At 37.0% G+C, this 14,200-nt stretch overlaps 2 protein-coding genes across 5 annotated transcripts in view; one reads left to right on the forward strand and one right to left on the reverse strand.

The window, feature by feature from the left end:
- The window catches only part of LOC136838614 (choline/ethanolamine kinase), a 125,463-nt gene extending 112,731 nt beyond the window's left edge, over nt 1-12,732 (reverse strand). For 2 of the 4 annotated variants that reach the window (XM_067103882.1, XM_067103880.1), the window contains exons 1-2: nt 12,660-12,732; nt 5,674-5,779 (exon numbers count right to left, since the gene is read on the reverse strand). In XM_067103882.1, coding sequence (XP_066959983.1) covers nt 5,674-5,779; nt 12,660-12,717 — 164 coding nt within the window. In that variant the 5' untranslated portion in view covers nt 12,718-12,732. Of the gene's footprint in view, nt 1-5,416; nt 5,579-5,673; nt 5,780-5,984; nt 6,034-12,659 lie in introns of those variants that run through there. The other 2 variants (XM_067103881.1, XM_067103883.1) reach the window with 2 other exon arrangements.
- The window catches only part of LOC136838613 (motile sperm domain-containing protein 2-like), a 108,585-nt gene continuing 106,078 nt past the window's right edge, over nt 11,694-14,200 (forward strand). Inside the window, exon 1 of the mRNA XM_067103876.1 lies at nt 11,694-11,953. The gene's annotated coding sequence lies outside the window, so the exon portion shown is untranslated. The remainder of the gene's footprint in view (nt 11,954-14,200) is intronic.

Below are 14,200 nucleotides of genomic sequence, written 5' to 3' on the forward strand. Positions count from 1 at the left end.
ATATATACACAATATATATACACTAATATATACAATATATTATATATATGTATATGTATATGTATATATACACGGTAATTTAAGACAAAAAAAAAAAACAATTCACTCTATACAGATTACTGAAGAACCAACTGGAACATCAACTACATCATTTTAACGGTTGGCAACAACCAATACTAATTTTAATTAACAAATTCTAATAATCAAAAGAAGTTATGATTTGCCAGTTTGGGAATTCGCCTCAAATCAGTGAGAGAGAGAGAGAGAGAGAGAGAGAGAGAGAGAGAGAGAGAGAGAGAGAGAGAGAGAGAGAGAGAGAGAGAAGTATACTAATTCTGTTCTAAATTACATACTGAATAACGATACAGCTTTGATTTTGTATATTGGCGATGTAATTTATATGAGAAAAGTGTTGAAGATTATAAGAGGACGAACTAAAACAACAGAAAAGTAGGAGCGCAGGCGCATACCTAATGAGATGATGTGTTTAGGGACGCGGAGAGGTTCAGACCGACCTTGACCCGAGCGTCCGAAAGGAAAGTTGGCAGCTGAACCTTGACCACGACTGACTTTCGGTGCCTCTGTTACCGAGAAGCTTAACCGCAATTTTCTAAAACGTTTTTCTCCGGGATAATCGGCCCCGTTTGTCTCAACGTCTTTATTTAAAACCAGTGACTTGCAGTTATCATCTTCTAAATTTCATTGATCTACAGGCAATACTCGTACATAATCATGGATCCCTTTCTTTCAATTTCCATTAATGTATGTATGTATGTATGTGTATATATATATATATATATATATATATATATATATATATATATATATATATATATATATATATATATATATATATATATATATATATATATATATACAGTATATAATATATATAGTATATGTATTATATAATATATATATATATATATATATATATATATATATATATATATATATATATATATACATGTATGATAGTGAGATAAAATAAATTCGTGACTTCTGATTTGATAATTAGGAATGTCGCTATTTTCAAAATGTTCTCCTAGTTCATCTGGTATGGTTGTATCTTTTTCAGATCACAGTCATTTCATCACACTCATTTATCCAAATGTCAGAATTAATCATATATATTAATTTCTTCATATTTGTTATGCAAGAAGGTGCAAGCTTAATCGGTTTGCGTCATCAGCAATAAACCGAAGCAATTCAAGAGAGAAATTAAATGTTAAAACGAAATACGAGAATGACATAAAAATTGTCGATTCCCGTCAACTTGATTTTTCTGAGAGGATGCATATCTGGGCTATAACTTTCACATTTACTTGCACCAAAGGGGGTACCGACCTGGTATGTATGCACCTTTACGCGTCACCAACTCCGAGGTGCTAGTACTAAACATGGCGGAAGCTCCGTGGGACGCCGTGTTTAGTACTATCCCCTCGGGGGTCAAAGTATTGTATGCACCCATTTCCATATTGTGTGGTCGACAAATTATATTAATAAACGATATCTTCGAGCGGCCGTCTACTTTACTTGGCATGAGTTTAACCTGGACTTTGAAAGGTGGATACATACCGGGTGAATACCGCACCATAGTCACCGTGATCACCACAATTTTCCTCCTCTCCTAACGTCAAATCTGGATCCTAAAGCCTTTTTTCGTGATCGGGGTGAATATCAGTGTTGACCTCGTTGCCTGGATCTTCAAACATGGCAGGTCAACCCATCAACGACCCAAACCGTGCCCTCTACTGCGCAGATAAAGCTTGGAGAGGATTATGACGTCAGAAAGTCCTCCGCCACTGTAAACGAAAAGTCTACCTATTGCTCATTAACCAGAGGGTGTTCACTGCGAGGCTATTCCGTGGTCCTGTTACCCAATTTTTAAATGGTCGTTTGCAAAGTATTCCCTTTAATGGCATCGTTATCTGTACATGTATAATTTATATAAAATGGCTCGTTACTGAGCTATGCACGGGTGTTTTTCTGATACGGGTAAAAAGAGAGAAGCAAGTCCAAAGTTTAAGGTATTGAAGACAAAAACATATTTCCTTTTCCCTCTCTTTATCACACTGAATTTATTAGAACCACATGGATTTGGAGGTGTGATCAAATGACTGAAACAATCAGGAGTCATGTTACTACTGAGCGTGTTCAAGTTTCAATGCTCTTCATGTCACGAAAAGTAAAGGCTGGTGTGTAATGGCAGAGTCCCTGTGAAATCACAGAAGCAAATTGTATTCTATGACTTCGGTACAGATATGACAAAAGTTGTATCTTCTTAATATAGACCACGGAGTTCGAGGCAGCAGCAAGATTTCCTGTAGTGACTATGGTAAATGACCCGAGTCCTACAAATGTTAGGCTGTGGAATAATGGCGGCATGAGGTTGGATCATTCTGCATTTGCAAATCCAACTGCCTCTGATCGCAGTGTTTTGTGTCTTTGCTGATGCCTCACACCTAGTGAAACTAATAAGGAATAATTTTCTTGATCATGGATTTCAATCAATTGACAGTCATTTTTTCAAAAGTGGACCCATAAGAAAGCTCGTAAAAAGTTGTAAACGCGATCTAAAAACACCATATAGCCTTTCAAGGATGCACATAAATGTCCATGGCCTCAAGTGTATGATGTGCTTGCTGCGCAGCTGAATTCGGAATTACGTTGCGAAATCACCAAAATATTTTGGAAACATAGGATTATTTCAAGATAAAGACTGGGAGCGCACAAGCCGTTTCATATCGCTTGCTGATTCCTGGTACCGTGCGTGAGAAAAATATGCAGGAATGCATGTGGACTGAACCTTACAAATAAGATGAAATTCTTAAATGCATGATATGGTGCAAGTGGAAAACAGAAAGGAAATAAAGGTCTTGCGCGATCAGAAGGGACTGACGATTTCCAGACAGTCTTTGACTAAATTACTAAAAATGATAAAATAAAATTCAATATATCATGCATATTCATATACAAATTAACCGAGATGGACTCAACCATTTCTTTGCTTGTCTACGACAGGTGGGAGCCTACTAACAGCGTCCATTTGACAGTTGCAGTGAAGCACAGTGTTATGCACACCTTTTAGGGAAAGACAGTTCTCTTGTGGATTAAAACATAACACAGACAACAACAGCAAAGGAGATAACAGCTGGCACATTTCATCCTGTGCTTGATAAGCACTCTCGCTCCCATAATACCGCCGATGAATCGCTATAGAGGGAACGGAGTCTTTCTGCATTTTTTTTTTTTACCAAACAATTGCGATGCAAGGAAAAAGAAAATGACTTCACTGAAAGTTTACCAGCACGTGATAATAAACACCTTCAGGAGGAAATAGAGAACGGCAGTTTAAGAGTATTTCGACGGAAATCATTCCAAAATATCCAAGTCCTGGGTCAGATGTTTCCATATATAGGAGATAATTGATGGTCAGGAAATAAAGGTGATAAGTTTATTTCTGAGTTACCAGTATCATTCATTCAATCCATATTTTATGGAAAACCAATGATAATCATTCAGTGAACTACAATGACTATTCTATACGGATAATAAAATGCACATTATTTGATATCATCACTTTCTCGTGATCTTAAATGGAAAAATAAAGTCCACAGCAGTATGTATATTGCTATATACAGGAAGCTTTCGCCAACTTTATCAGTTGGCCTCTTCAGCCTGAAGAGACCAACTGAACAAGTTGGAGAGAGCTTCCTGTATATAGCAATATACATACATAATACTGCAGACTTTTATTTTTCCAGAATGCACAATCTATATGCCTGGCTACTGAATGGGGTCCTGACGACGTCACGGAACTTACCCCCTCAAACAGAAGATTCATCCTTGCTTACCCCGACCCCCCTTAATTTATCTGCACGTGGGCTGTTGACCTCGTATTCTTTAGACCTTGCATTTCTTCATCTTTATTATCGATGAGAGCGTGTCCTTCTGATGTAAGAGTATCTAGAGATGAAAATATATCATCATCAATAAGGAAGCGCTTCGGTGCTGGCATGACGAATGAAAAACAATGGGAATGAAATCGAAGGCACAGGGTTGTCGGGGTATGGCCGCTACGACAAGCAAATGCCAGGAAGGAAGAGGTAGCTAAAGAAAGCCATTTCCCTGACTAACCTATATAGTGCCAAGGCCACCAAAACATTTAGTTCACGTAATTATTGTTATTGGAGGATATTTAGGAGGTAAATTTAGGTGAAATATAGAATGTTCAATTACAGAATTCATTGAAAACGGTGCTTAAATCCCAAGAAATGGTAGCTTTGCCAAAACGGGCAGTGACAGATTGTGCTGAAGGAATTGAGTACTTAGACCATAGCGTCTCCCTCCAACCGGTCCTGGTCGTTTCGGCCGTCACTTAAGCCGTAACATCCAAAACAATGCAAGACGTTATGCTTATGGTATTTACCGTTATGTTTATGGTATTTACCATCATTATTTCATGTTTTACGTACATCCCGAAGGGGCTGGTACTAAACACGACGCCCATTTTGCTTGTAAACGTGCTTACGGCCTAAATGACTTACGGCCGAAACGACCCGAATGCCCTCCACCAGGCATGCTGTACTTGCCTTAGGAAAACAAACCACCAATGATTATTAAATAATCATTAATTGGCTTTATGTGTTTGATGAAAAGATTGAAAAGTTTTTAGAGGCCTGTATCAACAAATTCAAAATGGAAATTCTGAAATTCTGCCCTGGGCCCTGAAACAAAGCGATAGTTCATTGACCAGTTTACGAAACAGAGCCCGCAAGCCAGTTTAAAACTTCATTTACGGAGCTTTAAAAGCTGGCTTTGTGCGTGAAACAATATCATTCTTCTATGCTGAAAGTGAACCATGTCACTTTGAATTAAAACGAAAGCACAGATTATACGTATGAAATATATGCAAACGATACAAAGCACAAGAAAAAATACGATGCAACTATTAACCTCATAAGTTAATACGATTAAAACAAAGTACGTAACCAGATGTTTTCATTATTAGCCGACAGAAACGCTTGAATGGACAATAACGACGGTAAGATATGAATATTCAACTACTAGTTTAACCATTATGAAGTGGAAAAAATCTAATCGTTAATTAAATTACGGAGAAAATGCTTTCAAAGACTTACTGGGAACTAGGTTATTGCTAACGAATGTCACCTCTCATCTAAACAATGGAGAATTAGACAAATACATAATCCATTTCACACTTCCGAACCTTAAGAAGCCTCCAACGCTCTGAGCTTGACATTTATATACTATATGCATGGCGTATTGCAATTACACGAATACTGGCGGGATACACAGCAGTATTTTTCAAAACTGGTATTCAAAAGATCCCATTATTCTCAACTGAATCTCCGAGTACCTAAATATGTCATTTACCGTGTTCAATACTAACCCATGCATAGGACTCAGCCTACCGGTCAGCAACTGGCCAGGGTTATTCCAGCAAGATTCTAAACACGAAACATGACTGAACTTAAACTGACAAATGTGTCAACAGCCTACGTCAAAATATCTTTACCAGGTCGTGCAGTCGTTGCTCAGCTGTTTACTTTTCCAGCAGCAGACGACAACACAACCGTATCCCAGGAACACCTACCCTACCTTGCAATATATCCTAAGTTGTAAGCAGTTAATCATTTTAGTACTTACCAAATCTGCTTCACGACCATATCATGCGGGGCGATTTGCTTCCATGCCCCATGAAGGTAATCTCTGCAGATTCCATACGCCCGTTCCCGCATTTCACACGAAATTTCTGAAGACATAACGAAGATTTATTTGAAGTAGCAATGTGCTAACGAATGCAACTTAGAAATAGGCTTAATTCTAGCTGAATAAAGACTAATCGTGCTATTTATTAAGGCAAAGTCTAGGAAACCCAGTTGCATATACAACATTAACGTTCGCACACGTTCACACATCGACGGCAAAATACAGTATGGCAAACTCTGTTAACCAACCTCTTTATATGCTGAACCTTCTCTGCCGCTGGCCTCGGAATCAATGTTTACAGCAGTGTTGCCAGTTAGCCTTATATCAACATTTTAATTTAGATGCAATGATTCAAGATATGATTTTAACTCTTCGCTTCTGAAACATTCATATGTAATTTTATGAAACAAATTTATTGGTAAAAATAGGAACTAATCATCATTAAAAAGACATAGTATTGCGTCAGTGACGTTCCCATTTTCTACTACTTAATAGGAGGAACTACGATATTTTCGTAGTCTGTTATTTACTATGTTACTGCAAGAATGTTGGCAGGCACAGTCTCGCTATTATTAGCTAAAAAAAGAGTGTATCCAGAGACAACAAAATTATCTACTATAACTTGAATAAATTTAATGTATCGAAAAGAGGAAAAGTGTTTTCATTGTGATAACTGGCAGTATGAATTTGACGGGAAATTACAGATTTCACTAAAAGTGGCGTCTAACTCACGTCAGGTATAAAACTCCTTTTAACTTTAACCAAGATTAATCAGCATTAGGATGATTTGAAATTCTATATTACTATATAAACAAATACTCATTCGTTCCCGCAGTTTCCCTCCTAGGTCTGGAAAGTTATCAATGAAAGACTAAGGTGAACATAAACTTTGCCCCAATAGACACGCCATTGCACTTGAGAACAGTACATCAAGTATAGTGTAAAGAATTCCAATAAGTTTTATGAAGGTTATAGTCCCTGATACCCTGAACGTATCTCAGAAAGTTATTTTCGACTATTGATTACGTGCGACATTTTTATTTTTAGGGTACCAACCCAGCACTTAATACATTTGAGTTACTTAAACCTCTCTGATTAAGACAAAGACCTCCAATGACTCATCAAAGACACAATAGTTAAAAGTAAATAGTTTCTACGGAATTTCATTATTTACTCTTCCAGCCCTTAATGTATAAACGGCTCCTGATTCAAAGTCTTCATCGAGCAGAGCTTTGCAACTGCTCTATAACGCAATGATGCAGTGAGTGGAAGGATGTTCTGAATCTGTCGTAGCCATATCAGCTTCTAAGATAGTGCAGGAGTGTGACATTAGTCCTACATGCGGAGTTTTATGGAAAGATAATCATCCATCACAACTGATCTGATTTGTCAAAACAAACATTAATTAATGACGATTATTTGCATGATTTTCATCGTCATGATATTCTGAAATCTATCCATTACTTAGTAGTGCAAAGAAGGACGTATCTTCAAGCACACATATACGTGTTTATACAGTATTTATAAATACAGTATATATATATATATATATATATATATATATATATATATATATATATATATATATATATATATATATATATATATAGATAGATAGATATTTCATCTGCATCTTTTCCCACTTCTATGTGGGGTCAATGTTTCTGACAGCTTTCCTCCACCTGGCGCGGTCAAACACATCGTCCTTTGACAAGTGTTTGTGTCTTGGACCTTCTTTAACAACATCCGTCCACTCTTGCTTCGGTCTTCCTCCCGCTCTCCCACCAAACACCTCCATCTGCATCACTCGCCTCCCTACATATGTCTTTCTCTTCTCATCACATGCCATGCCACTGTAACCTTCATCCGGAGCCTTATTTGATAGATCTAGACTTTATTAGTTCCCTTATTCTTTCATTCTTGATCCTGTCCATTTTTGTCATTCCTCGAATCCATCTAAGCATTTTCATCTCTGCCGCATCCAGTTTCTCCTCTTGCGCTCTCTTTACCGGCCATGTTTCAGCTCCATATATCAAAGTTGGTCTCCTACTGTCTTACACACTCTTCCTTTAACCTTTATGTTGATTCTACGGTCACGCAAGACCCCGGACATCTTTCTCCATTTTTCCATTTTGATATTGTACTTTTATCTATTATAATTACCCTTCGGTGATGTTCCTGAAGTAGAGAGAACTGGATATTAAACGACATTTGTAGCTTAATGTTTGTGAATATAAAAGACTTTACTGGTTTACTGGTGAAAAAGGGGTATTTTAAGAATTAGTCCTGGTGACACCAACCTCATACGATATATAAGAAAGCGAAATGGATGTTGTTGCATCTGTAGGCGCAAGGATAACAATTTACGTATGCAACATTTTTCTAAATCACATTTTCATCGCAACCATAATTCCTATTATATCTGCAATCAGGCCAGCAACGTATTATAATTCGATTAGTTTTGTCGTGACTCTAATCGATCACTTTTGGTCTCACACACTGAATGGCTTGACGTAAGTAGAAATTATGGTTGAGGAAGAGATAAAGTGAGAATTTTTCATGTTATTTATTCGGTCGATTTTCCTCTTTGTTGCGTAAGCTAGTAAACGGCACTGTCTCGGCGACAGCACTGATAAGATTACCTGAGAGCAGGTCATTCCATAGCCCATCTATAGAGAAACCAACGACGGTAGTGGAACAACTGCTGAACTGGGCAATGGCTCCTCCAAAAGTTATTTATATATGTTCGCATATGAGTTCTAATTGACACGTCGCCTTAGATCGATTACGCCCAAATGGTCAATCAGCACCCGGATCATGTCAGCAGCGCCAAAATGGAGTGCCTATTGATGTTCTAGTTTTTTGATCCTGACGTTATATACCATATTGTTATACCAACCATCAAGAGACGCTCTCTCTGTCGTGAAGGGTATATTAACTCGTAACTAGTTGGAACTGAAGAATGTTTTTAAGGAAAGAATGTTTGATCCGGTAACCGGTTCTTAACTGGTTTTGGTAGTGACTAAAAATCCTGTTTCAGTTCATTATGATGACCCAAGGTGTTATAAAGCTTGTTTCTAAATTATCTTTTAGAAGACGTGTAAATAGAAAAAAAAGTATTTCAGTATAACTAGACTGGAAAGGAAATGAAATGTTCACAATAAATAAACTGCGACATTTCTGAAAGTCTCTGAAAATGTCTTCATTTATTTCCGTGGCTGTAAATGCTTTTTAACCCTAATTACAAGCTGGAGAGAGAGAGAGAGAGAGAGAGAGAGAGAGAGAGAGAGAGAGAGAGAGAGAGAGAGAGAGAGAGATTAACATTGATTATATTTGGAAATCCTTTGCGCTGGGATCTCGACATCTGATCTTGACAAACGCCTTAACTGATCTGTTTTGTTGGATAGCAGCATTTCATTTTACGCTCCAGTAGGAAGTAATTCAGTGCTTTGTTTAAGAAAGTTCCATGGATGCCAAAAGCATTGCCACTCACAGAATATTTGTAGCAAGGAGGACTCACACTTCCGAGGCTTTACCTTTACTATTTTAAGCTTCTATTTGCGTACTTTAGCTCAGGGTGAACTCCGTGACTCCTTTTACTTGTGCAAATCATTCAGAAACACTCCGTCATTCTAAATCGTGGCGAGCTTCTCTCAATGAAATTTCCAATTTCAGAATTAACTGACAACAGGTGGGTGGAGCATAAGTGCGATTGTTCCAAATAGTATAATGAGTAGTACGAGAAGGAAAATGAGGAAAGAGCTGAGAGTAAGGTAAACGTTGATGACGAAAGTTTTCAGTTTGTCTTTGAAAATGAGAAGAGAGCCTCAGATTTACGCCGAAGATTATCTGAGCTGGTCCAGGAGCAAGAGCCCGTGTTGGCATAAAGCTAGTTCATTCAACAACAACACTGCAGGCACCTCTGCTGCTATTTAGCATCTCTGGGGCAGGACACCTGAATGTGTTCCCATGTTCGAGTGAAGGCTGCAGGCACTGTATATATATGACTAAAGCATGATGTTTGAAAATTTCTTCTCTCTTCCGCGGGGACGTTTCCCAGCATCTCACTGACTAAAGTTTTATATTTTACCTTTTACTAAAAGTTGTAATGACTGGCCACTGCTGCTATAAAGCACGATTTCACACATAAAAACCCTTAGTCAACAGTGCGGCATTCTTTATAAATAATGGCAGCACTTTCATTCTCCATAAACTTTGGAATTTCCTGAGATACTTTTTAGTGGAAGAAAGAAGGAAAATTATGATAACTGAAGAAATAATGGAAAAATAGCCTTCACATCTATTGCAGCCCTTCCATGATGTTTACCTTGAAGAACTACCGTACTATTACAGTGCACTGCTGATTGATTGACTGACTTGACTATCTATAATGTGTGATAGCGTGCTTTATAGCAGCAGTGGCCTGTCATTACAACGTTTAGTAAAAGGTAAAATGTAAAACTTTAGTCCGTGAGATCCTGAGAAACGTCCCCGCGGAAGAAAAAGAAATTTCAAACAAATGAGGGGGTTCTAAAAGTAAATGGCGCATCTACCGGAATCTCCTTTAATGAAAGCTGTTCGAAATTATTCTTACTTTTATTTTTTTTTACATCAAATTACTTTGAGCTTTGAAACTATAAATACAATAGGACCATGATAGAGGAATAAAGTTCCAAAGCCCCCTCCCTCCCCCTCTGTCACTGCAACAAGAAGAAAAAATATTCCTCGATTTTGCAAAAGTCTCAGAAAGGATTACTTTCATTTTTCGACCTCAGCATGCCACGAGGTTAGCTCTAATATACCTGGGTGAAAAGATTCCCACGTGGACAAGAGTCTAACTGTTGTTTATCTTCTGTTGGAAAGTGTTAACTAGGAAGGACTACTGTATAAACGTGGTTTGAGTTAATACCCGGAAAATACACGGAGCTACAAGAAATTATTGTTAATATTATTATTAGATCCCACGGTATTTATTGTCAAGAAGCTGAAAGTTCTGTGAAAATGGAAGTTTCGTGTTACAATATTAGTAAATTGCGTTTTAGGTAAACGTGTCGACTTTCAATATTACCAGCCGGCATCAGATGTAAGCAAATGCCCTTGATTTACTGACGCTGAGGGAAACACAGTTAAACCATTTAAACATGTCTTGATGCAAGGCTCATGTGACGCCTTGAAACGTGGCAAGCATAGCCTTTATATCGAGATGAAAAAAGCTACCAGCAGGGCCGTCTGATAGCAAGGAAGGTCAAATTGCTATCATACAAAAAAGTAGGCAAGCAGTGTTTCAGGAAGATAGCGCAGAGCCATTAAGTTCAGGTTAATCAGATGTTCTACTCAGAATCTACTGTAAGGCAGGAAGTGCGTCTTGTAGTGACGGAAGCGCGTTGTCTGTTAGAAAAGCTAGACTACTGTTCCTTGCAGCAGAGAGAGAGAGAGAGAGAGAGAGAGAGAGAGTGTGTGTGTGTGTGTGTGTGTGTGCACTGAAACAAGGCAAATATGGTGCCTTCTTTTAAGATTAGCTTAAGTCCTGATAGAGAGAAACGTTCTACCGTGAAGAATTACATACAAGGACGCGAGTAAATAAAAAACACGCCAGCAGGAGTTTCAGTATCCATCACTAGATATCAGTTTCTGAAAAAGGGATGGTGAACTGTCCTCAAGAAATTAAAATAACAATAGATAAATCAATGCAGGTTATGTTGCCTTCATGCTTAAGAGGACATAGACGTGATGGGCATCATCTGCTGAGGAATAGAGCAATGAATAAATTAATGTAAAAAAATGAATGAGTATCATCGAATCAAAGCAATTGACGTACAGTTATCCCACTCACTGCTCAGCTCGATCAATCCTCTTTCCTGTGTCACGAGTTTCAACAAACATCCCGTCGATGGCTGGAGATCAAAGCGTAACCCTTAGAGATAAGGGCGATAAGACAGTTATCTGGAGACCATGGCCACACGGCCTTTGGGGAAGTGAGAGCCAAAGCTCCCCCTAGGCGTGAACTTGTCGAGTCAGTTGTACGTGGCTAATTGTGAAAAGATCATTTGCTTTTTAGATCTTGTAATTCATTTCGTTCATGTTCATTGATACAGAAGCTAAAGGTTTGCTCGTTATCCGGCTGTTTTCTTCAAATCTATTAGCCATTGAACCATCACTCTTTCTTCTGGCTGAGGCTGATATTTTCTCTCGAAGACCATCGTTGTTGTCACGACAGGTTAGAAATACTAATAATGTAATTTCCTTTCTCTTCTTTTCAGAGAGTGACCTCATTTTGTTTCCAGGTAAAATAGGACCGTTCCAGAATGTCTGATGATTGCTTGTTCCAGTGGAATGAGCATTAGAAATAGATGAAACTGTATTCTTTCAAGAATAGTTAACATACATGCATATATATATATATATATATATATATATATATATATATATATATATATATATATATATATATATAGAGAGAGAGAGAGAGAGAGAGAGAGAGAGAGAGAGAGAGAGAGAGAGAGAGAGAGAGAAGAACGTTTTAAACGATTTTGTAGGTCTACATATATCTAAGAATAGCGATTAGCTCATAGAGTGCTGTCCATCGTGACCTTATAGCTCATCGTATGACACTAAAACTAAGTAAAGGGTTTTTGAAACAAGAACGTGCGATGCTCAGAAAGTTTTGATGTACATTCATCTACACAACATAGGTAACCAGAGTGTGCTGATGGCTGAGTTGAATAAAGGTGAGTATGGGACGACAATTGTCTCCCAGTGCTTCAGAGATACTAAGAAAATGACCACGAAAATAAAGAAGAGAAACCACAAGAGTGACATGAAGCTAAATAGGGTAAAAAAAATGATAAACGCGCAAACAATAAAACACAAAAAAAACTAAGAAAAAAAAAAAACCTGCAGGGTTTAAGTCCCGAGTGACCAACCTTCTTCGCCAAAGATGTGAAGGTCCACTTCTTGGTAGGAGGAAGAAGACGATGCCATCTCTGCGAAGTGTCGATGGTGACCCTTTTCGCCTTCAAATCTATAGAAACTAGAGTCGGACTTTTTAGTTTTTATACTAGCTAAGCTGTTAAATAGCCGGGTCGTCCGAGATAAGAACAAGATAGGCTACTTTACTTATGTAATCTTATCACCACTTTCATCTCGTCCTTGTAGCTGCGAAGCGCATAAACTGTAGTCTAATGGCTGGAAGAGTAATTTTTTTTCCCAGAGTATTTGTATACGTTACCGAATGGATATTGTTTACGAAACTCCATGTCTTCATTTCTGATTTACAGTTTAGTTGAGTTGAACTGTGTCTCTTTCTGCTATTCCTTTTTCTTGTGCATATATACATTTTCCCTGAGCTATCGCTCCATCACTCGGCTAATTTTTGGGAATAGTGTTGCTAGCCCATGCAACAGGTGCCCACTTCACCGTTTGGCTTAACATTTATTTTTTATTTTTTAAGAAACGGGCCAAAGATGTTTCATTTTAGCCAGGGATCGACTTTGGGATGCTTGTTGGTAATACACGCACGCACAGATATATATGTATGTATGTATGTATGTATGTATGTATGTATGTATGTATGTATGTATGTATGTATATATATATATATATATATATATATATATATATATATTTATATACATATATTTATGATATATAGTACACACACACATATATATATTTATATATATATATATATTATATATATATATATATATATACACATATATATATATATATATATATATATATATATATATATATATATATATATATATATATATATATATATATATATATTTATATATATATTATATTTATATATATATGCATGAATGTAATGCATGTATGTATGCATGTATGTATGTATGTATGTATATATGTATGGATATGAAGCAACAATTATGGAAAATCAATCCACACGACGGTGTTTTTGAAGAAAACACGATAAGTTTATTTTAGCTCGACTATTTCATCCTCTACCGGTCCTTGACGAGGGCAATTTATTAGTATGAGGTTTAATATATGTGTGTGTCTATATATATATATATATATATATATATATATGATTATACATATTACATTGCAGTACACCGAATTTTTAACGCAAGCTACGTAGAGTGGAAAGTTAACAAGTTCCAAAATTCAGTTTTTCAGATAGAGATTCACATTTAATTATATAAAAACTATCTCTTCTAGTAAGCCTAAGAATCTGAAGTCACTTTGATATCTCTGAACCTCTATACTGCCATGAAGCATATAGGAACAAAATGGAATGGAGCCATACACTTTAATAGTGTTGTACACACACACACACACACACACACACACATACATATATATATATATATATATATATATATATATATATATATATATATATATAGTCAGTATATGTAAATGTATGTATGTATATATGTGTGTGAGTGTATATTCCAGCATAACTGAAATGCATTAAGCAATTTCAACCAGA

The sequence above is a fragment of the Macrobrachium rosenbergii genome, chromosome 5 (genome assembly GCF_040412425.1).
Source record: "Macrobrachium rosenbergii isolate ZJJX-2024 chromosome 5, ASM4041242v1, whole genome shotgun sequence".
Lineage (NCBI taxonomy): Eukaryota > Metazoa > Arthropoda > Malacostraca > Decapoda > Palaemonidae > Macrobrachium > Macrobrachium rosenbergii.